The sequence below is a fragment of the Coptis chinensis genome, chromosome 9, assembly GCF_015680905.1.
Source record: "Coptis chinensis isolate HL-2020 chromosome 9, ASM1568090v1, whole genome shotgun sequence".
NCBI lineage: Eukaryota > Viridiplantae > Streptophyta > Magnoliopsida > Ranunculales > Ranunculaceae > Coptis > Coptis chinensis.
Window position 1 is genome coordinate 3,084,820 of NC_141464.1, and position 27,434 is coordinate 3,112,253.

The following is a 27,434-nucleotide window of genomic DNA, read 5'->3' on the forward strand; positions in this document are numbered from 1 at the left end:
AGTTGTGAGACATGAAGTCTTCTACATTTTTGTTGTTGGAATTGGTATCTCTAAAATGTAACTACAATACCATGTCCACCTGAAAGTACCAAGTTTGTTTTGGTAAAAGATTACGTTGTTGGGTTTGATCAACAAGTTCCTGTGTGTAGAATGAATTCTGGACCTGCTGTTATGTTTTAGAAATTTTCTTAAGAGCTTTTCCTAAGAATGGGACCATGAGGTGGAGAACAAGCAGCAACCACATTATCTTTACTGCTTAGTGTTGTGTTTGCAGTTACTGCTTTTGCGCTGGGTGCACTCATATGGAGAGTATATTTACTCCTATGGAGTTGCCTTTCACAGTTAAAAGTTCATTGGTTGATATGCTCTGCAGGACTTACAGTCAGAAGTACTAGAATGAGATCTTTGTGTCCAGTAATCTCGTAAATAATTGCTTTGATGATACTTTTACTTATAGTAACCGTTTGCAATTGTATAGTCATGCTTAGAGCAATGGCATTCTTAGCCGTCCTTATATATAATATCTTGCTTAAAGGCGTCAATCATAAAATTGAGAAAATATTGCAAATTGTTAGGGTTGATCATGTTTTGTGATTCCATAGATAGTTGGGTGGGATGGATTCAAATGTTTCTGTTCATTAGAAGTCCGAATCAAGTTTTACTTAGAAATTGCAGGTAGTTGCTCCGCCCTCAGTGCTTGTTACTTCTGCTTGCAAATGGGTGGTGGCGCGACATATGTGTTTTTTACTTGCATTCCAGTCATAAAGCTTTCAGATATCCTTGTTGTTTTACAAGGCTTCTTGGGGGAGACCATAGTTCACTGCTTCTCTGTAGTTCTTCTCTCATGTGCACCATATGCTTGGAGTGCACATGTCAACAGAATAAGCGAGGAGTACACAAGAACTACTGACTAAAAGATGTTATGGGTTGGTTATAATTATGCACATTTGATATTTCAATACATACACTTTTGTTAGTGTGGTTTACAGAAGTGCAGGTGATTGCTGCATTATGGCTAGTTTTCTGTGTACATCGATTTCACCAAACAGCAACACCAGGGCAGCTAAAATCACCCATTGGGACTGTCTGTGATTTCCAACTGGAACTCACCGCAAGGGTGGGTCTAAACCTCAATTCATCCATGCTAGTCTCCGAGTGTCTTCTTATTTTTCTTCTTTGATGACACAGTAGAAAATAACTGCCATAATTTAATTTTTTGTAAAACTGAATAGTTTCATTTCACCCCCTGATTGGTCAATTATCTTTCACCTGGAAGTGCAAATTGTACGAGGAAAAAGAACTTCTACACGGCATATGTTCTTCTCTTGTGTTTATTTATTAGGTCTAGGTTGGAGGAACTTCGAGCTGTCTCTTATGTTATTTATAAGCTAGTTTTACCTGGATGTTTCCTGGTTTTCCGGAAACACTCACACCAGTTCGTTTGGTTAACGAGCTGACCCAGGTTGTGCTTCGGTCTACCCTGGTAGGGTGTAGGCTCAGAGCAGCATTCAGAGCAATAGGAGGAGTTACTGATGCTCTCTTCGTATTCAGTTAAGATATTCTTGTATGAGAGAGTTTGTATTGAGACCTTAGTGTATTTGTATCCTACAGAGAGTTTAAGAGATAATCATGTATGATGTATCTGACGATATGTGGTTTGTGTGAGCATTGAGGGTAAGTTTTAGTTGTAACTTCCTTTTTGTTTTGGTTTTCATATTGTATAAGTTGGGTTTTTTTTTTTTTTTTTAAAAAAAAAAAGTTAAGCTGGGTTATAAGTTGGGTTTGATTACATTGAAAAATATTGTTTGTAGTCGTTATAAAAATTAAGTAGGTCACCCAAAATAATTCCATAGACCCTCGAAATTTTTTCTTACATTCCAACTTCCCCAAGCCACAATTATTTGGTAGAAAAAAAAAAAAGAGCAATGAATTAACAATGTGGTTCAGAATCATTCAGATGGCAGCAGATAGTAGAACAGAAGACCCAAATATGGATTGTTGGCTTTGCATTGCCTTATCCAAGTAGGTGATGCCATATATGCCAAGTGTCAGTTCTTGGTTGGAAGATAGGATCATCATATCGTATTTGGTATCCACAGCCACAAGCTCACTCGTATCATATGCTCCACTCTTGGCTTCCATTCTCAGTTCATATCTGAAACTTAACAGAAACTGTTTTTGTTTCCCACCATTCCATACTTCTCTTTTTTCTTTATTTTTTTTTTTATCAGTAACAAAGTCCTACTAGCTAGTTGAAAAACTAGAACGATAAAAAAGGGAAAATGGCAAGCCAAGCACTTGTGTCCTCTTCTCTGACCTCTTCGGTAGAAGCTGCGAGACAAGTATTTGGAGGGAGGGTAGTAGTACCCACATCCATTAGGAAGTCTTCCTTCTTTGTAAAAGCCGCTGCTACACCTCCTGTCAAGGTAACTAACTTATTTCAAATGAATGCCGCTTTTTCTAACATACGTAGTTTTTTTGTTAGTTGAATGGTCACAAAACTCAATCAACTTAACATTTTTTTTTTGCAAATGAATGCTCAAACTGAACTTTTTTCTAACATAAACGTGAGTTTTTAAGAAAAGTCTTGTTTAGTTGAATGGTCACAAAACTCAATCACTTAGCTGTAACATTCATTTTTTGCTTATTTCCTACCTTTTATTACTTTCACTGTTAAGTCTCAAACCGAACTAATGTTTTCTGAGATCTTAAACGTGAGTCGTGAGGGTTCAGTTAAGAGCCCAAAAGTCTTGTTTAGTAGAAACTTTCATAGACACAGTACACACAAACTTCTTCATGATTCTTGGATTCCAAGTGTCAATAATCGAATACAAGATATTCTAGATTTTCTAAAACAAAATTCTAAACATTCAAACTCATAGGTTTTAATTTATTTCCAGTAGCTTATACATTATCATAAGTGTAGGAACATTATTATTGCATTTTGATTTCAGCAAGGAGCAGATAGGCCTCTCTGGTTTGCATCCAAACAAAGCCTTTCATATTTGAACGGCAGGTACTCTTTTTAATTTCCACTTCTACCATTGTCATGCACTGATGCCCTTTGCTAGTTGTAACTTCCACTATTCAACGTTGTTTGAAACATTTCCCCAAAGAAAAAACACATTGTTTGAAACATGTTGTCTCCTTAAATTATATTTACAGCCTCCCTGGAGACTATGGATTCGACCCTCTTGGTCTCTCAGACCCTGAAGGCACAGGAGGTTTCATTGAACCAAATTGGTTGGCGTATGGCGAGGTCATTAATGGACGTTACGCCATGTTGGGAGCAGTAGGCGCTATTGCACCCGAGATTTTTGGCAAGCTTGGCCTGATTCCAGCAGAAACAGCCCTCCCATGGTTCCAAACAGGAGTTATTCCACCTGCTGGAACCTACAACTATTGGGCAGACCCCTACACTCTATTTGTGTTTGAAATGGCTCTCATGGGATTTGCCGAGCACAGGAGATTCCAGGACTGGGCCAAGCCTGGGTGCATGGGAAAACAATACTTCTTAGGTTTTGAAAAGTACTTGGGGGGATCGGGTAATCCAATCTACCCAGGGGGTCCGTTATTTAATCCTCTCGGATTCGGTAAGGATGAGAAGTCGCTGAATGAGTTGAAACTGAAAGAGGTGAAGAATGGGAGGTTGGCCATGTTGGCTATTTTGGGTTACTTTATTCAAGGGCTTGTGACAGGAGTTGGACCATTCCAAAATCTCTTAGATCATTTGGCCGATCCAGTCAACAACAACGTCTTAACTAGCCTCAAGTTTCACTAAGTCGCTCGTTGCATATCATCGGGCGTGTAATGTATGTATGTATGTGTAATGGACATATCAGTTATTCGTTTCTACTCATTCTTGTGTCTTCCTATCTCAGTTTCTTCTGCTGTAATGTAATGTGACTAGAAATTGCTCATGACTTTGTCACGCCGTTTAATTTGGTAATCTAAGTTGGTATCTCATTTTAAATGTTAATTTACACATATATGATAATTTAATTTGATGTTTGATTCCTATTTAAATTATTGTGTTCAATTTGAACAAAACATTGCATAATTGTCAATAATGTATTTTCAATTATCTAATAAAATTAAGATTTGTAGGCTTACCAATTATCACGTGATTATGTTCTTCAATTGCAACTATTTTTTATGTATTCAAAAGAACGAATGGACCATAAGAAGCTTAATGTATGTGTTTCCTAAAACCCAAACGTACTGTGCATTAGCTTGTCGGTATTATTCTAATTAGAAAAAAATGCATCGATGGGTAACGAACTATAGACGAAATCAAACATTGGGGCATAAACGTTTTTTTTGAGCAAATTTAGATAACAAAGTGTACCACGGTTTTCAACGTTGGCTTCTATTACACTTCCGTCCATTTTTTTCACACGTGACACATTATTTTTCATTTTCTCTAATTATTTTCCTATGTGGCTATGTAAAACTTGTCATGTGTTATGCTAACACAAAACACAGCCCCCAACAACTAGTCACGTAGGAGGCATGTGAGTAAAATAACTATGCTGCTTACCAAAGTAGGAGAACAAAACATCTGAAACTGAAACAATTCAAAGAAACAAACAAATAAACCCAATTCACATCTTCATCACCAATACTAAAATCAGAAAACCTGTTCTTCTCTCCTTTGAGAAACTCGTACAAACTGTCAATCACAATCTTAACCGATTTATCTAGAGCCTTTTTTGATGTAAGATCAACGCCAGAAGAACCCACTAACTGAAAATGATCTTCTCGAAAAAAATCAACAACAATCTTACGACCGTCATCAGTAAATTAAAGCAATTGATTACAACTTTTTCTTGTTTGCTATCATCGATGAGCTTTGAAGTAGGAGTGAAATCAGATGGGGAATCGTTTGTTACAATTGAATTGGTCAAATCTGATAAAGCAGTTAACGAGTTCTGAAATTGGAAACACATAATTAAGTAAAGAATATGAGAAATTGGAATGAAAATTAACAAAATTATTGATCGATATGCATATTACCTTTGAGAAATCAGGTGATTGATTAACAAGTTCTTCATAATCGATTGATGAATCGGTTGATTTATTGATGTCAACAACAATTGCTTCTTCAAAAGCCGGAATAAGAGATTTTGTAACAAGGGTCTATAGGGAGAGAAAAGAAATGAGAAATTGAAGTGGTGATAATTGAATTAAATAAAAATTGAGCTCATTGGTTCATGTTTTGAAGAAGAAATTTTCTTCAATGGAGTTTCTTTGATCGACTAGTTGTTGATGATGATGAGTTCTGATGGTTTTCTTCACGTGCTGGCATACCGTGTAGCAACGACGTGGCAAGTTTTACATAGCTACATAGGAAAATAATTAGAGAAAATGAAAAATAATGTGCCACGTGTGAAAAAAATGGACGGAAGTGTAACAGAAGCCAATGTTGCAAAACATGGTACACTTCATTACCCAAATTTGCTAAAAAAGTTTATGCCCCAATGTTTGATTTCGTCTATAGTTCGTTACCCATCGATGCATTTTTTTCTTCTAATTATTGGATCTCTTCATTCTCACAACAATTTTGATCATAGCTAACAAAATTTTATAAAAATTGTTATTACCTTTGACATTTTCTATTAAATTTTGAAGAAAACTCCATATTACCTTCTATATTAATTAAGTTATTCATTGACCTTTTTAGTTTGTCATTCAAATTTGGTTCATCTATTGTTTGAATCCACAGTGCATACTTATGGAATGACTATTTATTATCGAAATCAATCTTGACAATTTATATTAATTACTACTGTATAAAGGAAAGGACTCCTACATGAAGTTTTACATTCGAGATAGAAGAGAGATTTTTATTTCCTTAATAATTGCAACGTAGTACAATTATAGAGTCATTAATTATGAATTTGTATCCTATTTAAACTCTGATTGTTTTATTCCATTTTGAATCCCTCGGATTTTGGAGTCCTAAATTATATGTATACATATCTCGAGACATTAAATTAGATCTAAGTCATAAATTAACTTTGGGAGTTTCAATTAGGACCGATACTGAACACTCGAATTCCTCGAAATCAGTCTTCTCTCTTACGTTAGATTGACTAGAAATTGCTCGCAGCCTAGCTTTTGCAACTAAACACAATCCTCTATCTACCAAATGCACATGTGATGATCATTTATAATAATATATCGTATGCCCTAGAATAAAATTACCAAAACAACATCCTATGGAAAACCATTTGTCCAAAACAACATTTTATAGTATGCCCCGGAATAATGTGGCTCAATATCTGTGATTTACGCTAGGGGTGGGCAATGGGCCGGGTCGGGCTAGCCCGGCCCTAAACATTTAAAGCCCTTCAAATATTAGGGCGGGTTAAAGTCAAGATAGGGCGGGTCACAAGTCTAAACCTCAAGCCCTTACCCTACCCTAAGCCCTCTTTAAAGGCTTTAGGGCCGGGCTTTAGGGCCGGGCCTATATATATATATATTTTTTACTACATCAGTTTTAAAACTCATTTATATTACAAAAATGTACAATAATCTACAAACTCAAAGTCCAACCAATCTAGTAATAATCTTGTATAAGTCCAAAATTCAAAATGCACATCCACAATCTAATGAACTCTACATCGAGAGTTCGAATTTGTTCTTCCTTATGCTCAAACCTCACTAAAATTACATTTTAAATTGAAATACATAGACAAATAATTATATTATCATTTTAAAGGAAGAAGTAATAGATATAAAGAAGAAACATAATAGTTTTGGTTAAGGTCATGGAAGTTGTTAAACTATTTGTAATATCATAAATTATTTCTATAATAGATTCAAACAAATATAATATTACCTTTCTTCTAATTTAAAAAGTGATTCAAGCTTTGACATGGAAATGAAAATATTGGCTTTTTTGAACAAGTCCTAAATGTCATTTTTCCGACAAAGGTTGTTTTTGGTTTTATGTTACAAATGTCCGCCGTATTTTTTTTGCTTTAATGGTGTGGAAGAAAATCTTTAGTTTTAGACTTGGCTTGGATGTGAATAAAAATATAATTTATAAGAAATAAGTGAGAAAAGAAATTGAGAATAATAAGTTATGGACTTTGACTTGATGATCAAATGAATAAAGTCTTATTTTTTATTAAGTGCTCATTGTTCTTCATGGTACATTTTATAAGACAAGTTATTGGAAGTACCCTGGGTGTAAGTGATAAATTACAAATGACAATGTTATTTTAATTGAAAATATTTAACAAAGAGTTGGACAATTATGGATGTGTATTTATAAATGAAAAGTGTGAAACAGGGGCGGTTAGGGCTTGGTTAAGGCTTGGTTAGGGGTTTTTTAGAATCTAGTTAGCCCCTAGCCCTCTAGAAGGCATTGGGTGGGCCGGCCGCCCCTAAACTCCTGTGGAGGGCTTTATAGGGCTTTAGCGGTCGGATTAGGGTTTAGGGCCAAATTAATTTAAATTATTTGGCTATAATAATAATTGCAATTTCTTGTCACATCTAAATTTGCTTCCCTAATTCCTATGGCACTAAACAAAGAGCATGTCTCCTGTACACAATTTCTAGCTTGAGTCACCATCCTAAAAGACCTTTGATATTACTAAACCATTATAATAACATATTCTACAAACTCGCAACAATTTTGCCGAACTGGATTTGTCAAATCTATATTTTTGCTTTAGTTTGAGAAGAGAGCATATTTGTTTATAAAGAATTTGCAATATAATTGATCTAAAGTTCACATGTTAAGCACGTGGATTTAGTTTTTTAAAAAAATTATAAATGTTAAATTACTATTTTACTCCTCAAAAAGAAATAAAAATAAAAATTACTAAATTACCCCTGTGACGTACACCAAAACACTATTACTCAACCCCACAATTTTCTATATATAAAAGATTTGCAATATAATTGATCTAAAGTTCACATGTTAAGCATGTAATGTTTGGAGGCTAAACTCTTCCAGTAACCAATTTTTTATTCGACCAACTTAGGTGATCTAAATTTATTTAGATATGATGTGTTCTTGATTAATAGAAATTGCCACGGGATTTTTATGTGTAATTTGTAATTGATCTAAAGTTCACATGTCATATCAATTTAAGCAAGTAATGTTTCCTTTGGAGGCTAAACTCTTACTAACCACTTTTTTATTCGACAATTTAAGTGATCTGGCGTGTTCTTGGTTAATAGAAATTGCACGGGATATTAGATCTGCTCTTGGTGGGTGTAAAGGCGTGATTCAACTTTCTTTTACAAATACGGTTGGATGGGAACTGGAAAGGGCTATTATTGGGACCGAGTTTGGCTTAGGAGCGAATTGCCTACGTATTTTGCTCTCGATTCTGGAGGGAGAGAAAAATCAGGTCTGGCGTAGTTCATAGGAGGGTATTTATAGATGTTGAGAGTGAATCCTCGCCCACCACGTGTAAAATGTATCACAAATGAGGGGTCTCGATTAAGGAGGCGTCGAAGCAATCGCCTTTATAGGTCTGCTTTGTGATGATGATGGATTATTAGTCCGAGCGAGTAGCTTGGCGGGTGGTCGAGTCGGTGGCGATGATTTGTACATGTGCATCTCTGCTCATGATTGCTTCTAGAAGATAAGCCGAAATCATGTTATAGCCTAGTTCGCGTCTTTGGCCGAATCGCTCGAACGTTCTCTTATCTTGGGGACGCGATCTGATTCTACAGGTCGGTGAGGTATTTCCATCATGTTGAGTACGCGCCTGATATTCTTGAAGGAGGATATCACTCCCTTACACAACCCTTCTTAGTAGGGCGTGCTGGTCATGGAAGCGAGCTGCTGAGAGAAAATGGTAGCGCGTGCGGAGCATGTTTAGAGTTGGAAATACCTGAGGAGCTAAGGAGAACAACTTGTGCTATCCTGTGAGCTGGTGGGCACGGATGTTTGACACATGTCCGTCACGTGAGAGGATCTAAGCGATTCTGCGGGGGCGAGATGCCGCCCGTTTTTTTGATTTGAAAAGACGGGACGGTTGTTAGAAGTCGTGTAGCGTTAGGGGCTAGGGTGTAATCATGGTGCCTTGGAAACTGGAGGGGCGGTTGTTCAAAGATTATGCTTGCGATTTTTGAAACATCGCTTTGCTGCTTCGCCTTGTAGAAAATAAGTTAGTACCGCAACAAACTTCAGGTTAGTTTTCTGCCATTGTTGAACTCCTGCTTCTTGCTTCGTGCTTAATCTTTGCTCTAGAGTTGTTAGGACGTTTGCTTATTTATTAGCGGCTAGAATCGTTAGGGTGAGAGAGAGATGTCTTACTCAGATAATACGCGATCTGATGAGGTTCGCGAAGCTTCTCTTGGTTGGGCTGATGAGGAGGAAGAGAAAGATGAGTCGGTATGTGGGGTGAGTGAGTTTGGTGATGAAGATAAAGCAGTTGAGGAGGCTGGAAGTGGGGAAGATGAGGCTCAATCTGCATCGCAGGTGCTTTGAAGAGCACTTCAGTCAGCCGTGGAGGGTCGGCGTCTAGCGGTCGCCACCTGTGGAGCCGACGGACACGCTTTGAGGAGTTCCCCCCATTTAAGGAAAAAATATGGGATAACCGTAAGCGGTCTGGAGATCCATGAGCCCGAACAACATGCTCTGGTTTTTAGCAATAGGCATACCCCACCGAACTATGGGGTTATCATCTGTGAGGGGCAGCTGAGGGCGCATATGATGATCCCATTATCTAAGCTGGTTTGTGAGTTCTTGAACCACTGTGGCAAAGCGCATGTTCAGTTTGTGGGTAACACGTGGCGGTTGTTCAAGGTGTTCGACCTGCTGAACGCAAGTGGTGAATACCGTATAAGAGGTCGCTGATATTATTGAGCATTACTCTCTAAAGCGATCTCGGTTGCTTAACTTTAGCTTGCAAACCCGAGCTAAGCTGTCGAGCGTTCTGGATGGTGTGAGTAACGAGTCTTGGGATAAAAGACCGTTTCTACTTGTGGGAAACTACTACGCGAGCGGGTTCAGTGTGGAAACTAAAATATGCGACTTTACTGGTGGGTACCGGTATGCTCTTTGAGAATATTGACCTTACGTTAACTGAGGTATATTGATATTGCTGTTTTGTTGTCTTTGCAGATATCCCCCTAGAAAAGGAGACGAGGCGAAAGGTGATTGAGAAGTTCGCTAGGTTGACTCGAGCTGAGAAGCAGGCGAAGCTTCTAGAAGTCGCACATTTCTTTAAAGAACAGGGCAGACTTGCGATTAAGGAGAAGAGGGAGGTGCAAAAGAGCAGGTAGCGGGGTAAGGTGGCGGAGAACGCGAAGAAGTCCGTCGGATGGAAAACGTCCGAGTGATCCGGTGACTAGGGAAGATAAGAACCGCCATTCGTCACGGGGTGAAGCGACCCGCCGAGGTGCGGGTGCGTCACGGTCGAGTCGAGTTAGGGCGGGTCAAGGGACTCTACCTTCGATTTGGAGGACTCTCTGTTTGAAATCCCTGAACCTCCCTTGTCGACGAGGAAGGGTAACGACCCAGAGTCTCGACCTTCCAAGGTTGCGAGAGTAGTTGAGACCACACTGGGGGGTGGTGAAGGGTGAACTGGGGGAAGGGCGGCTCGTAGCTCGAGAGCGAGATCGATGCCCGACTTCAGCGTCCTGGGTGAGGACGCCCCGGAGGTTGCTCCGACCAGGGTTGTTGCAGATGCTTCTGGCAAGATGAAGGGGAAGGTTGGTATGAGAGAGACTGGTAAGGGGCACTCCAGTGTTGGGAAAGACGAGCTAGAGCGCAACCTGATGTATATAGATGAAGTGACCGGGAAGAAGCGCTATGTGAGGAGGTCTGACTGCAGCTACAAGTCCGCACCCATAGCTGCTTGTTTGCTGGAGAGTATGACGCTGGACGGTGATAGGAAAGACCTGGATGCGATGGAGCTGGAGTCGAATCTGAGGGGGATGGATAAGGTGATGTGCCTGGTGAGTAACTTTTGCGTTCAAACTTAGCTATGTTATTGTGCTATATGCTGTTGTTTGATGCTAACGTGATATGTTGTGCAAGTTGTCGCAGGCGATTCTTTGGGTATCGGTTGAAGAAGGCCGCCGCTTCGGTTAATGAGAAGAGAGACGAGGTCGAAGTCGCTGAGGGACGAACTTTCGAATCTGCGGTATGCAACAAATGATGAGAAGGAAGAATCGGGCGGCTTTGAAGCCCCAACTTCTTCGCCTTGATCTTTGAAGACATCTGCAGTGAATGAGTCGATCGGGCTGAAGCATGAGGTGGAGGCGTTGAAGGGCCAGCTAGTCGCAGCGAAAACCTATGCTGAACGATGTAAGACTTCCACATTGCAAGCGAAAGAGGCCTATCTCACCATCCGTGCTGAGGTGGAGGAACTGGAGAAGAAATTTGATGACCTGCAGGAGGAGCGGGAGCGAAGAGCTTCGGGAGAATGCGGGGGTGGGCCACTCGAAGATGCTAGCACTGTTCTTGCAGTCGTGCATCCCCCTATTACTGGTGTGGTGAGTGATAAGCTTCAGGGTTCTGGCGAGCTAAATGTGGCCGCTACTAAGGCAGTTGTGGCATCTACTGGTGATCCGAGCTCTGCCCCAGTGTTGAATGTCGTTCTTGCAGAAAACTTTGATGATGTCGTTTGAAAAAGTTGTTGGTGTTTGTGCTTGTAATTGGCCTTTGGCCGTAAACAATAGAGCTGGTTTCCTGGGTTGACCTGGGTAGCTCGTTTTTCTTCTTTGCCAGTGATCATGATAACTAGTGGCTAACTGTGCTGGATTTCCTGAGTATTCTCAGCAGCTCAGTTAGTCTGCGAACTGAGGCTTCCCTGATGTCATCAGTTCGCTCCTTTTTGTGAATGTGAAACATGTTGCTTTGCTTTATATAAGTAATATTGTGTATGATATGAATGTTTGCACTCTGTAAGTATGGGTATGCTGTTGCGACTTGTCGTACGGAGGGTACGGTGTCGATGACCTGTGACTTTGTTGGTTTGTCGTGCTTGCTATCCGATTTAAATGGTGTAGGTCGCACATGTCTTGAGGACGCAAGGGGCGTTCTTTACTTTGGAGCTGCTTGAGCTACAACGCGTGCGTGGCACGTGTAAGAATATGGGTGGGCGGGAGTCATGACATGATGGCTGCCAGTTGGCGTGCCGTTTTGGTGTCTCGATGCCATCATGACCTGTCTTGGGAAGATACGTTACTTTACCATAAGTCGGAGTGTTCTTGGAAGAGCAAAGGCATTTGCTCTTCCTTTGCTCTTCTTCTTGCTGCCGCGGCTCTTCTCTCGCCTGTGTTGTGCATTTACTTCGTCGGTTTACTCAGGTACGTTTGGCTTCTTTGTTTAACTGTCTCTCTCCATTGTTTTGTTGAAAGGGAACCTGAGGCTTGTTTATTTAACCTGCGTCCTGCGTAGGTTTCTTTATGGCCAGGTGCCGCAAATATGTCAGGGGAGAGGGGAGTTTGAGAGAGAGCTCCCCTTTGATAATGGAGGAAATGGAGTTCCATCCGCACGTTCCTGGAGATCGTGGCAAAAGAAAAGCTGTAGCGTCAGGGGCAAAGAGCCACAAGCGACCCAGGAGTTCAGGTCGCTCGATGGGTGGCATTGTCTTCAGGTCGCCTTGGCAAGCTAACGACACTGGTTGGGCTGCTGAGGGAGCTAGCGACCTGGGGCAGGGCCATCACGCAGCTGGTGATAGTTCGCTTCCTCGCATCGGGGATGTGGGGAGTGAAATCTACTATATGGGGAGAACGGGGAAGAAGCGTGCGATGAAACGCCTCGATCAGAAGCTTCCATTCGGTGCCCATAAACCGGTCTGGCGAAGGGATCATCTTTGCCGATGGCGACAAAGCTGAGGTTGAGGATGAAGATATGGATACGCTACTGGGCACCATGGACATGGCTACTTGTTTGGTGAGTGTTTACTTGCTAGGCTTGTCACTCTGTTTCGTAAGGGATCGTAACCTTGAACTTGTCCTTGTAGTTTCTGGCGGGGTACGACAAATTGAAGAGCGCTGTGCAGCACATTGATACTGATGTCAACTCCCGAGTGGAGCTGGGATGTCTGCGAGCTGTGTGGGGAGTTGACAAGACGAAGTTGGACGTGATGACAGATAAGTACCGTGTGGCTGCAGATGAGAACGCTAAGCTTGTTGCAGCAATGACTGATCTGCAAGGAAAGTTAGCGGAAGTCACCGAGTACGCCAAGCAATGTCAGGGGGTTGCGCGCAAAGCTCAAGATGCGTATACCACGGCCTGTGCTCAGTATGCCGAACTGGATGATAAATATTTCCAGTTGAAGAAGGCACAAGGGGACCAGGGTACGGGTATGCGCGTTGTGCTGAGATCGGCAAGGCACCGCTTCGTCGACCAGTGCTTCCCCAGAAGATAAACATGTTGTGGTTGCTCCTTGATGGTGACTTCTCATCTTGTTTTTGACAAAAGTTTAAGTTGGATAACTGCTTTGTGTGTTCTCCTCTCTATGAGAGTTTTAAACAATAGAGCTGTGTTTTCAGGCTTGCCTGAACCGCTCACTTTAGTTGATACTGAGAACTGGTTTCCACGGAAGTGGCAGTTCGTTAATTTTGCTCCCATTGTTCAAAGAACCGATCTGGATTTTCTGGGTAGACACAGCAGATCGGTGGATTGGAACTGGTTTCCTGGCCTTGGCCGGGCAGTTCGATTGGTGACTGTATATGTAATGCCATATTTTGCTTGCCTGCTTGTAGTCATTATTTTGTGTATGGCACTTGTGGTACGCCTCTGAGATTTAGTTTAAGAAAGCGTTATGCTTGTGAATTATTGCTCAGGAGAGCAACCTCCCTGACCTGATCTTAGAGGTATAAGTCCCCAACTAATGAGAATTAGGGAGGCCATGAGCTGGTAAGTTCCTTAGAGTGTTCTGCTTGGGAAGAGCATATTTAGCCTCTGAAGGCGTACTGCTCACTGAGAGCGTTCTCACGAAGTTGATCCTAGGAGTATAGGTCCTCAACTTAGCGAGATTTGGAGAGGCTATGAGCCTGTAAGCTCCTGAGAGCATGCTGCTCGTGAAGAGCGTATTTGACCTCTCAAGGCGTATTGCTCGCTGAGAGCGTTCTCACGAAGTCGATGCGAACTGATTTCTCCATTACTTTTTCGGCGGGCGATACTAATACGATGCCATCGCCACTTCCGCCGGAGTTGTTGGAACCATCTACAAAGAGGGACCAAACAGTCTTGTCATTTGCCTTGGGGGTAGGATGTCCGACCGGCTCCCAATGTAGATCGTACACACGGAAGTCGGCAAGGAAATCGGCCACGACTTGTCCCTTCTGCGAGGTGCGTGGGACGAACTCGATGTGATGTTCGCCAAGCTCTTCGGCCCAAACCGCCATGCGAGTTGTCTTGTGAAGTATCTTCTTCAATGGGAGGTCGGTAAGTACTTTGATTGGGTGTGCCTGGAAATATGGTCTGAATTTCCTTACAGAGTATAACAGTGCTAAAACTACTTTTTCGATGTAAGAGTAATTCTTTTCGGCTGGAGTTAGTGTCTTACTCGTAAAGTAGATTGGTTTTTCTGAGTTGTTGTCTTCCTTGAATAGAACCGAACTAATAGCGGAGTCTGATATTGCTAGATACTGCCCCAGCGTTTCACCGTCTGTTGGTTTGGCTAAGACGGGAGGTGTTGTGAGATACTCTTTGAGACTGGAGAAGGCTTGGTGACATTGATCATTCCATGAGAACTGCTCTCCTTTTTTGAGGAGTTGCAGGAACGGTCGGCACTTGTCCGATGCCCCGATATGAATCGGCTAAGTCGCAAAGAACCATGCCTGATAGCTTATGTATATGCTTCTTTGTCTGTGGGTCGGGCATATCCAAGAACGTGCAAATTTGATCTGGGTTAGTTCAATCCCACCGCCGTGAGACCTGATAGCCCAGAAATTTGCCTGAGGACGCTCGAAAAGGCATTTTTCCGGGTTCACTTCATCGCGAAGTTCGGCGTAACTGGAGAACGCTTTGCTCGAGGTGAGTGAGGTGGTCACCTGCTTTTTTGCTCTTGACGACCATGTCATCAATATATACTTTCATGGTGTCTCCTAACATGTCTTGGAACATGTCAGTTACCACTCGTTGATACGTCGCTCCTGCGTTCTTGAGGCCGAATGGGAGAACGTTGTAGCAATAACCCCCTGTTCAGTAATGAAGGATGTTTTCTCTTGATCTTCCTCAGCAAGTGGTATTTGGTTGTACCCACTATAAGCATCCATGAAGGAGAGGAGCTCGTGGCCGCAGGTCTAGTCCACAAGTCGGTCAATCCTTTGTAACGGAAAGCTGTCTTTGGGTGTTTCTTGGTTGACATTGGTGAAGTCAATGCAGAGGCGGACCGTGCCATTCTTTTTTGGAACCGCCACTATGTTAGCGATCTAATCTGGGTAGTCGACCTTTCGGATGAACCCGACTTGCTTGAGTTTATAGACCTCATTGTTGATTGCTTTTTGGAACTGTAGTGATAGTCTCCTAGGTCATTGTCGAACTGGTTTGGCACTAGGGTTGACGTTCAACTTATGGAAGGCAACGCTAGGATCTATACCTGGCACGTCAATATACGACCAAGCGAAAACATCTTTATTCATGGACAAAAAGTTTACAAGCTGGGCTTTGAGTGTGGGGTTGAGGTTAGCCCCTACATAGACGAACTTAGGGTCATCTTCCGTTCCTAGATTCACTCACTGCCTCTCTTCAGCTGGTGCCATAGCTTGTGTTGAGAGAGCGTCCTCTGGGGGGTTGAGCTCTGTGGATCCGTTGTTGGTCTGATGAGTGATTGGAGTTGTTTAGAGTTGGGCGTTTTACGTGGTTATGACCACGAGTGCGGATGACTTCGTGGTTATGACAACGTAAGTCGGATTATTTGCGCGGTTTGTTTTGGCGGTAGGGGATCTGGTGGGGCGACCTCTGTGGTCTGAACAGGTGGAGCACTGGTTACGGGAGCGATCTCTGGTGTCTTGACGAGTGAGTGAGTGGCTGCCTTGGCGACTTTCGGAGTCTGTTCAGATGGATAGGCCTTCTTGTTGGAGCCTCCAGCGCTCTGAGTTGGTGCCTTGCCTCTGACTTCGGCGACCAGGTCTTTGTCCATAGTGTAGCTGGTGGGCTCATCTCTTATGTTGATTGGGGCCTCAACGGTCTTGTTTGCTGAGAGGATTTGATTACAGTGATAGGCTTCGAGATTGTTGCTACGAAGCTCCATCATGCCCCTGGGGCCAGGAAAACGGAGGACTTGATGCAGTGTAGACGGTACGACCTGCATTTGATGAATCCAACGCCGTCCTAGGATGGCGTTGTAGGACGACTTAATGTCCAAGACGTTGAAACGCATGTTGAAGCTGACTTTATCCTCTCTTGATCCCACTAAAACTGGGAGTATAATGTCACTGATTGGGTCGGCTCTGGAGCCATTGAACCCATAAAGAGGAGTGATAGGATTTATGAAGACTGACTTGGGTAGGTTCATCTCCTGAATTGTGTGGTAGAACAAAATGTCGCATGAGCTGCCAGGGTCTATCGGACGCCGCTTTAATCGTCGGTCGGCCGATCGACGTGGATGACAAGCGCATCATTGTGAAGGCAGACCTTGGTGAGGTCAGCCTCTGTGAAGGTGATATCCCCTGAATGGCGACCCGAATGTTGCGGGGCGTGTGCTGCTTGTGAAGGAAAATGATAGACTTCTTGAAGAGCATCGACACGCCTTCGTTTCTCTCTAGAAGAAGTAACAGAATCATCTGGGAAAGTGATCATATGGATGGTTCTGCCGTTGTCACGATCTGACGAGTGTGGGCGGCGATCATGCTGGGAACGGTCGACGGGACGTCCTCTGCTGCAGGAGCGAGCTTGGATGTTTTGGCATTCCCTGCGGGGTGGAGATCTGCTACTCACTCGATGGGCCATAAGCTTGTGGCGCAAGTTGCCGTCAGTAATGTTGGTGTACTGTTTTATCTGTCCGGCTTCAATGAGATCTTGGAGATAATGTTTGAGCCCCCAACAAGCGTCGGTCTCGTGACATTTTGCTTTGTGGAATGCGCAGTAGGGCATGTCAGGTCGGTCTGCGGGTTGCCGTATGCTAGGGTTGGAAGTATGAGGCTCGCTTGATCTTTTCCAGTATGTAGCTGGGAGAGCATGTCAAGACAGCGAACTCTCTGTTGTTATCCAAGCGGTTGCCTGATTTGGGAGCTTGCGACCTGGACCATTTTTTGGCAGGTGGAGTGTCGTCAGAGATTGCCGCGACTTCTTAGTCGTCTGATAGACCGTGGTGTCGCAAACCTTCTTGCTACTTAATATATTTGTCGACCCAAGCATACAGCTCTGACAGGGTTTCTGGACGCGATCTCATCTGCGACCTGGAGAGGTCTGTGTTACGCACCCGACAGGCGTTGGAGAATGCCAGTGTGGCAAAAGACTCTTTGAGGCCACTCTCCATGCATAACAGTTCGGCTTTGAACCGACCTAGGAACTGGCGAATGGTTTCATTCTCTCCAAATGATAACTGGAAGAGTGAATCCAGATCTGCTTTTTTACGTCTGTTGTGCACATACTGGCTGGCAAACAGATCAGTGAGTTGCTCGAAAGTTTTGATTGAATCCGACTCGAGTGAAAAGAACTAATCTAGTGGGCCATCTTTGAGGCTTGCGGGAAAGAGCCGACAGTAAAGATGGTCAAACTCCGGGGAGCTGTAAAGGGCCAGGCTTTGAATGTAGTGGGCTACATGTTGGTCGGGGCATGTGCTGCCATCGTACATTGGGAAACGTGGCTAGACAAAATCCTGAGGAGAGGGTTTACTGAGTACCTATGTGGTGAACGGGGAGGCGCAGTATGTCTTGAACATTTTCTAGACGATCTGGGACACGCCTTTTAAGGCGTCTTGGCTCGGTTTGATCCGTCGCGGCATACTCATTAATCTGGCGATTAACCGTTGATGCCGCTTCGACGGCGTTACCGGGTGTTGTTGTTGAGTGTCAACTTGTGCACGAAGAGCAGCATTTTCTTTAGCAAGGAAATGCTCTCGTTGGTTAAGCCTAACTGGTTTGCGAGGCCTTGAACTTGAGCTTCGAGGCTTGTCATGCTTCGTGGGCTTGAGATATTTGGTTTTTGGTGTTTGGTTCTTTTGGTTTATATGAAGATGATGTCTCAAGTAATCGAGACCACAGATGGCGTCAATGTAAAGGCGTGATTCAGCTTTCCTTTACAAATACGGTTGGATGGGAACTGGAAAGGGCTATTATTGGGATCGAGTTTGGCTTAGGAGCGAACTGCCTACGTATCTTGCTCTCGATTCGGGAGGGAGAGAAGAATCAGGTCTGGCATAGTTCATAGGAGGGGTATTTATAGATATTGAGAGTGATTCCTCGCCCACCACGTGTAAAGTGTATCACAAATGAGGGGTCTCGATTAAGGAGGCGTGCGAGTACTGTCTTTATAGGTCTGTTGTGATGATGTGGATTATTAGTCTGGGCAAGTAGCTTGCGGCAGTGGTCAGTAGCTGGTGGCAGTGATTTGTACATGTGCATCTCTGTTCATGATTGCTTCTAGAAGATAAGCTGAGTCACGTTATAGCCTATAGTTCGCGTGCTGGCGCGAACTGTTCTAGAACGTTCTCTTATCTTGGGGACGCGATCTGATTCTACAGGTCGGTGAGGTATTTCCATCATGTTGAGTACACACCTGATATTCTTGAAGGAGGATATCACTCCCTTACAGTGGGTTTGCTTAAATAGAAATTGCACGAGATTTTTTTTTATATGTAAATGCTTTCCTATTATTTCGGCTTTGGCAATGGAATTTCCCCCTAAAATATTGGACCTTATGTGATTCGCTCTGATTAAGGATTTGTTTCCTATTTAAACTCCTAATGCTTATTTTACACTTAACTCGAGGCACTTTTTTAGATGTTAGCCATAAATTAAACTTCCTATTAAAATCCGGACCGCCACTTAATACTAAAAGAGGCCAGATCTTCTCCGCCCGGGTGTAAAATTGGCCCTTTTACACCTTACAAAAATATAGTGACACCTGTCCACCTATTTCACGCCTATAACAAAGAGGTCTAACGGTGTTAGATAGAAGATACCAAAAAAATCAAAACAAAATCGCTACAAATTAGGAAGAATAAGGCAAGATTCTGTGTGTGAGGAAAGATTATGTGCGTGGAAAATGGGGGGAGGGAAATCTCCACAATCTCGCCCTCTTCTTCAATTCTATATCCGAAAAAAGAAAAAGAGAGGTTTTATTCATACTCCAAAGAAAAGAAAATCTCTTTAACTAACAATGGAAGATTTATTATATGAGGGATTGGTTTTTCAATCTGAGGAAGAGGCATATACAAGTTATAGTTCCTACGCTCGTAAAATGGGTTTTAGTATTAGGAAGGACAAAATATATTATAGAGCAGATAAGTGAGGAGGCAATTCTTTGTATGTTTCAAGGAAGGTGTGCGTAAAAAGGATAAGTGAAATGAAAATGTGAAAAATGATCGTAACGACACAAGAATTGGTTGCAAAGCTCGCATGGCTGTTTCGAATGTGAAAAACGAATGGGTTGTTACTGAGGTGGTACATGAACATAACCACGAGTTGGCAACCCCATCCAAGACATATCTGTTGAGGTCTCAAAGGCGTGTTAAAGAGCTACAAGGAGTAGAAATTAGTAGTTTAGATGTTGCAGGAATTGTGCCTATTGATGGTTATAAATATATGACGCATCAAGCTGGAGGACTAGAAAATGTTGGTTTTACATACATCGATTATAAAAATTATCTCCGTAAGAAGCGTGAGCAAGAACTTGGCAAGCACGGAGATGGGAATGCAATTATAGAATATTTTAAAAGGAAGAAAGCCGAGAATCCATGTTTCTTTTACGATGAGTTGTGTGACGATGAAAATCAACTATCAAATATGTTCTGGGCAGATGCAACGTTAGTGATGGATTATAATTACTTTTGAGATGTTGTTGTTTTTTATACGACTTACAGAACAAACAAGTATGGACGACCGTTTGTGTCATTTGTTGGTGTCAATCATCATATGCAATCTATTATATTTGGGGGTGCGCTTTTGATAGATGAAAGTGCCGAGTCTTTTAAATGGTTGTTTGAAACCTTTTTAAAAGCAATGTCAGGAAAACCACCAAAGACTATTCTTACCGACCAGTGTCCAGCAATGGCGAAGGCTATCCCAATTGTTTTTCCTGAAACACAGCATCGTCTTTGTTTGTACCATATATATCTAAATGCCGGAAAGCACCTCCACCATGTATACAGAGTTCCTGGGTTTCTAAATGACTTCAATAAGTGTGTATATAATTGTGAGACAGAGGATATTTTTTTATCAAGATGGGACAAGATGTTGCGTGATTATGATCTTTTGGAAAATAAGTGGTTGGTTGAATTGATCAAAATAAAGAAGAAATGGGCATTAGTGTATGGGCGAAACATTTTTTGTGCAGACATGACCACTACTCAACGTGGGGAAAGTACCAATAGTCTCTTGAAAAATTATGTGAAGAGAAAGTACAGTTTGACTAAGTTTGTTTATCATTTTGAGTGTCTACTTGAGTCTCGACGACAGGCAGAAATTGAAGCTGATTTCAATTCATCTCAGATGTCCCAAAGGTTATTTGTCTCTACACCCATGCTAAAGCAATCGTCTGATATGTACACACATGCTATTTTTGAAATATTTGAAGTTGAGTATAAGGACCATCTTATGTATAACATCAAGGAATGCAGTGTTGATGGTACAACATACACATATGAAGTTACTAGAGAAGGGTCTGTAAGAAAGGTCGCAATTGACATGTCTAACTTTCAAACTGAGTATAGCTGCAAAAAGTTTGAGTCCCTTGGCCTTATTTGTCATCACATATTGAAGGTATTTTATCATAATAATATACATACGATTCCTAATCAATATATACTATAGAGGTGGACTAAAGCAGTGAAAGTCGAAGTTATAAGAGACAATGGTAGCAAACCAAATTTGTCAAATTGCAATGCAGTTCAATCTTTGCGGTACAATGAGTTATGTCATTTGGCAATGAAGCTTGTGACAAAGGGTGCAGTAAATGAAAATGGATATCTAAAAGCTAAAGATGCACTCCAAAAGGGGTTAGAAGAAGTTGAGCAGGTTGTACCAACGAAAGAAATATATCCATGACAATGTTCGAAGTCCAAAAGATCTGGTGTTGCCACAAATGTTGAAGAAAATGATGACGAAGTATTGGTTGTTGCATCCGGATTTGAAAAAGGGAGACCGATGAACGAGACCCGACCGAAAGGTGTATTGGAACTTAAAAAGAAAAAGAAACAAACGAGCACAACACAAGTGCCTTCAAAAAAGATAAAGAGAAACAAGAAAGGTTTGTTATAATTCACGTACATTTTTATTTTGCCCATGTGATCGCATATATTGTTTCATTTATTTCTCATCTAACATTTGCCTAACATTTTAACTTGTCTCATCTTTTTTTTTTATAATAACAAGGTGATATAAATATTGCTCAAGGACTACCTGATTTAAATGAAAGTGTTCATCCTAAAGAGAATACTATTGGAACTCAATACAGTCAAGTATGTTTATCTTTATATCATTTTATTTATTGTTGCTGAAATGTTTTACGTGCCAATACTTATATTTTGGTTTTGTAGCAATGTAGTTTATACTAAATTGGAGGGCAATCACAATCAACCAACATGTGGGGACTACCTGATTTAAATGAATGTGTTCATCCTAAATATAATACTATTGGAACTCAATACAGTCAGGTATGTTTATCCCGATATCATTTTATTTGTTGTTGTGATACCTCTTTTACATACCAATATTTAGATTTTCATTTTGTAGCAATGTAGCTTATATCAATCTCTTTACTAATATAGGCTTTCAAATTTGAGGAATATCAATTACCGCCATGTAGAAGGTTGGACTTCAGCAATAATGAATCTGTATTACTGGGGTTGAGTGGATCACCTGATGACCTTGACTCATTTAGCTTTCAAGAACTCCTTGACGGAAAATTTGATTTGGAAGACTCTCAAATTGTCAGCAATAATGACGACAAGAAAAGAGAATAGGCCAAAAGAAAATTGAAGAGAAACAGAAAAAAAAAAAAAATTGGGTCGAAGATAATTCTAAAAAATGAAGACCTCAAGCATAAGTGGGAAAATATTTTGTGCAACTTTAATCCTTTGATCTGCGATATGATTAAAGATTTGGCTGAGGTAACCCCGGATGGGCATTGTGGTTATAGATCCATAGCTACACTGCTAGGATATACAGATGATTTAGCATGGCGACAGTAAGGGGTCTTATGCTGGAATAGTTGATGCAGTATGCAGATTACTATACAGAGTTGTACGGTAATGACGGGTTTGAAAACCACAAAAGAAACTTAGAGTGTACCAAGTCTTCTACAATGAATGAGAAAGAATGGCTTGATCTCCCGACATGGGTTCCTTAGTTGCAAGTGCTTTTAATGTTGTTTTTGTCACTATAGCGCCACCAAAATTATGTGTTACGTACTTCCCATTGAGGACAAGTCCAGAAAAAATGTTCCGGATAATCACTGTTTGCCACATAAATGAAGGAACACATTTTGTGCCAATTGTGCTAAAGGATAATTCTCCTCTACCTCCGGTTTGCCCAGTTGGCGATCGGTCGTTAGATGGCGGAAGCAACAATGTGGGAAACTGTTCTAAAAGGAAAGTTGGACAAGTGGGCTGGATCAGTTCCGACCAATATGCAGAAGCTACAATATGTTTATCTAGATTAGTTTTAGTTGTTGGAAAGAAAAAAAAAAATAGTGCTTGCTTTATATTTCATTTATGTAGGAAGTCTTGATTTGTAGTTAAATGAGAAAACTTACGTACTTACATTTTGTTTTTATTTGTTGTTTGTTTAAAATTCAGTGAACTTGTAAACTGAGTGTTTTCACTCTAACTCTTGTGTTCTTGAATTATAACGATGGTATTTTGGACATATATGACTTGCCGATGACGTTATTATACTGCCTTGGGATGCTACTAGCTAATTAGTGTTTTTTTTAGCTAAAAGTAGAGGGTAGGACAACTCGAGTATCAAATGCAAACGTACTTTTCCACTTATAGTGTCTATTTGGTGTTCTCTCCAGCCCATAAGTCTGCAGGCCCTAAAATGGACATTGTTTTGGAAGAAGATGGGCACCAGACGGGTTTCCTTGCTTCAGATGCCGATGAGTATGCTAATGCCATCCTCCAACTTCTGAAGTTGCCAGTAGCAGAGAGACTTAAGATGGCAGCAGCTGCAAGGAAACATGCCAGCCGGTTTTCTGAGCATCTACCCAATCGTGTCCTATTCCAAGTGAACAATGGGAAAATTGTAAACATATCAGATCAACGTTTAAGACATGCGCGCTACAGACTGGGATGCAAGTCCTTTCTAAGTTGGATTGCATAGTTCCTAATTTGTCCTCGATTGACATATCAGAAAGTTCCATAGACATCCCTATTAACTTCCTTATAGGCATGAGCAGCAACAGCTGTCCAACTGTGCAAGCACAAGCTCCTGCTTACATATCCCTATTGACTTCCAACAGAGCAAAAAATAAAATGCTCACCAGGTAAGGAGATACTTGTCCAAACTGAAGCAAGTATTTTAGCGTGTTTTGGACTAGCAAGCCAGCAACAACCCCCTACAAAATCGATAGTTGGACTGTGTGCCCTTATATTATAATTGCTTAGAATGCCAGAAGAATAGCCAATGTCTGCACAGAACCTTGCTCACAATTCCTCTCTCAAAGTACTAATCCGAAAGTGGCAAACACTGAGTAGTATAAGCCACCCAAGCTCCACAACTAAGCTGTACAAGTCCCAATATTGCAATAACTTTACTCAAATCATAACTAGTCTTCATTAAACCTTCCAAAACTTGTCTCATTTCATTTGCAAGTGCCGATTCATCTCGTTCCACTGCCAGCCCCTCGATTTCTTGGTGTTTAAATTGTTGGGCTTCCTCCCCCTTCTCATTAGAAGATGAAAATTTTCTCAATTGAGAAATTTGCAAAATTGAAGAAGTGGGGTTGGTTAAAAGAGTTGAGTAATAAGATTTGAGATTGGGTTTTTGTTGGGGTGGAAAGATGAATTTGAATATTGTTCTATGTTCGAAGAAGAGAGAGAGAGAATGTGGAGATAAACCACGCACTGAATCTTCCTAATTTGTAGCCGATTTTTTTTTTTGTTTTGGATTTTATGTAACACTGTTAGTTGCCGTAAAATTTTGGGGATAAATGAGTAGACAGGTGTCAATATAATTTTGTAAGGTGTAAAAGGCTCCTTTTTACACCCGTGCGGAGAAGATCCGGCCTCATACTAAAATTCCTCAGGATTAGTCTCTTCTATTATGTTAGTGTTGTATCTCAATTACTATTACAAATACTATTCACTAGATCTCCATCACTATTACAATCTTCAGCACTATTCACTCACTCCTCTTCTCTTACCGTTGCTCTCTCTCTCTCTCTCTCTCCTAGGTCTTATCTCTCTTAGAAAAATGAATCTCCTCTTTCTTTCCTCTCTCTTTTCCTTTTATATCCTCCCTCATTCCCTCCTCACCCTCCATCTGTCCCTCCATCTTGCGGCCCTCTTCACTCCATGCGTAGGGTTTCCGTACCGCGACCCCATGTGTTTATTTTGATCCTATGCACGCAGCTCTATACCATAAGTTGCCATGGGCGCATTCTCCCGTTGATTTCCTTGGTCCCATATCCTACCACCACAGATGCCCCCTCTCGAGTCCGCGATCCTCATGCGATCGGGGAGTCGAGAGTCCGGCTCACTCTATTTTCTGGTCGCGGCTTACCCCTTCCTTTGCATCACTGGATTCACGTGCTCCCACGTGCATATTGCCTGCATCCCTTCAATTTCTGAGCCTCCACGCGTCATCCCTTGGCTGGTCCCTTTCGGTGTCCCCTCTATTTCAGTTCCCCTCAAGTTACAGTTTTACCTTTGCCTCTTATAAAAGCTCGCTCGATTCTTCCTTCTTTCTCATTTAGCCTCTTGCTTTTCTCTGGAGTTATTTTCTCTAACACTCACTCATCTTCTCCTTTCGGTTGCTCCGGTCAAGCGTGCGGCTGTCCCCTGTGTTTTCCTTCTGCTAAAGCTCCAGTATCAGCCACTCTCTCCCATCCCAAGGTTGGTCTTCTTCTTTCTCTATTTCCTTTTTCTTTTTGTATTGTGCATTCCCCTTTTAAACTGTGATTCTCCCTTTCCTCCATTTCCGTTCTATTGGGACTGCGTGCTTTCTCCCTTTGAGTCTTTCCCAGATGTCGGATTCCAGATCCGACGCCTCTTCCTCCTCCCCTTCTCGTAATGTGGCCTCTCCCCCTCCCCTCGATCCAATCGAGGCTCCATCCACTTCTGGGCAACCTTTTACCCTTCCGCCACCTCCACCCCGTAGCCATAGACCTAATCTAGAAGTGGTCAAGGCTGCCTATGGTATTCCTACTGACGTCACCTTGGAACACATGCCTGACCTAACCTACTTTCTCCATTTAGTCCTTTACAAACCGGGGTGTCTCGTGGCCACGGTTGGAAAAATCATCACTGGACTCCGCTTACCCCTCACTCTCCTTGATGTCGAGGTATGCAACCATTTTAACATCCCCCCTTGCCAAGGCATTGGCAACTTCTAGAGGGTCATGTATGCCGCGAACCATTGTAATGAATCTGGGGTACCCAAGATAACGGTTCGCGATATGACCGCTCACTATTACATAAAAAAGAGTACAAAGGACGTCAGTGTCGGTTATCATTCCTTCTGCGTCCGTCCTAGGAAACAATCCTTTGTCCTCCGTGTCACCTCTTCAGATAAGGTATGGCACCATTATCCGCTGTATGTCTCAGGAAACTTTCTATCCGTGAATCTTCCTCCTAAACATCTGGCTTTCCTTCCCAGTGGTGAGTATCCTTTTTTATTTACAATTCGATATGCATGTGTCATGGTTCTCCATCTGATCTTGTAACTCTTTTCTCCAGGTTGGAGGCCAGACTCGAAGTCGCGACCTTACGAGAATATCTACTCCACCATTTTCCAGAAGATCCGTGATCTGGGTCCCTCCCAATCCACGGTTCTTGGCATTGATCCCACCACCGCCACTCCGCTACTGTCAGATCCTTAGCTGAAGGCCATTGGAGGGTATAGTGCACCCTTTTTCCGTCCCCCTCCACCCAAAGAACGAAAACCTCGGAACTCACCACCTCCCCCAAAAAGACACCACACAAAGAAATCCCGACACTCCCCGGCCACTACTCGCAGACCCCCACCTTATTTCTCCAACTCCCCTTCCCATTCTGCAGCTCATCCCTCTTACCAATCCCTGACCACTTGGGAAGATCAATATCTGTCCACTCATTCTCCATCTGCGGCTTCTCCCCACTCCGACATGGGTGCTAACAAGAGGAACCTATTTGACAGCGACTCGGACGAGGATGTTGTTACTGAGGTTAACCCCTCCACTGTTGCCCGCTCTTCTCCTAGACCGACTTCCAAGCGTCCGCGACACTCTATGTTTGATGAGCTCCCCGCCACTCTCAATACTGTAATACCTGCTGCCCCTACTCATCCAGAGCAGCGGTCTGGCAAGGAGGCGACTCTTAGATCTGGCAAGGGGCCTGCTGCCCCTGCCCCTGCCTTCTGCCCTACCTTCAAGGTTCGCAGTCGCATCGTAAACACCAATGATTCGACCTTGGAGAACCCTGTTATGGTCTCTTCCCTGTTCTATGGGTCTCACCTTCCTAAGGACCTCACTTATGCGGAAGGGGGCTCATTTGATCATCACAGAACCTCGTTCTACACAGGCTGGGAGAAGGTATTATTTTCCTCTAACTTGGACGCTTTCTTCCTCCACTCTAGGTAGTCTGACTCTCCCTCTCTCTTTTAGATGAGCTTGGACATCTCCTACATGATCCGCGGCCTGTTTGGTGCTAAGTCCAAAGTGGAATTGCTGGAGAAAGAAGTCGCCGACTCAAACAGCTGAATGAGGCCGTGGAACTGGATAAACTCAAAGCCCAGGTCGAGCTCAAGTTCGCTGAGGCCTCCCACCTAGCATATATGGATAAGGTTAATGACCGCCTGAGTCATCAGTGCGAAACCTTACTTTCGCAGCACAATGCAGCCACCTCAGCTCTCTCCCAGAAACACCAGGCAGACACTGCGGCCCTATTCTCAGACAGCATGAGAGTGACATGGATGAACTCCAGGATCACTTCCGGGCACTGGCAGACAAGAGGGTGGCCAAGAAGATCAAGGAGGAGTATGACCTGCTTATCAAGGAAGGTCGACTCCTTCTAGAAGCATCTGTGTCGGCCCCTAGATCCGAGATCGTTGTGGTACCCGTGGATCCTGTTTCCTCTACTGCGGTCTCAGCTCCCGAGGTAGCGGATTTGGTGGCTGGGGCCATTGACGTTGCTACGGAT

The 27,434-nt window shown here is 42.5% G+C and overlaps 3 protein-coding genes across 3 annotated transcripts; all 3 read left to right on the plus strand.

The window, feature by feature from the left end:
• Positions 1–1,755: 1,755 nt before the first annotated feature.
• On the plus strand, positions 1,756–3,979 carry LHCA3 (PSI type III chlorophyll a/b-binding protein). The gene is made up of 3 exons (XM_086584976.1): positions 1,756–2,426; positions 2,955–3,016; positions 3,166–3,979. The coding sequence occupies exons 1-3, from the start codon at positions 2,283–2,285 to the stop codon at positions 3,779–3,781; spliced, it is 822 nt and encodes a 273-aa protein (XP_086441102.1). The 5' UTR covers positions 1,756–2,282; the 3' UTR covers positions 3,782–3,979.
• A 15,515-nt stretch (positions 3,980–19,494) lies between these two features.
• Positions 19,495–19,929, plus strand: LOC147474410 (protein FAR1-RELATED SEQUENCE 5-like). The gene has a single exon (XM_086585071.1). It carries the CDS (start codon positions 19,495–19,497, stop codon positions 19,927–19,929), a length of 435 nt encoding a protein of 144 aa, XP_086441197.1.
• Positions 19,930–20,097: 168 nt separating this feature from the next.
• Positions 20,098–22,058, plus strand: LOC147474411 (protein FAR1-RELATED SEQUENCE 5-like). The gene is made up of 5 exons (XM_086585072.1): positions 20,098–20,856; positions 20,908–21,111; positions 21,154–21,343; positions 21,469–21,554; positions 21,864–22,058. Exons 1-5 carry the CDS (start codon positions 20,098–20,100, stop codon positions 22,056–22,058), a joined length of 1,434 nt encoding a protein of 477 aa, XP_086441198.1.
• The last annotated feature ends 5,376 nt before the right edge of the window (positions 22,059–27,434 follow it).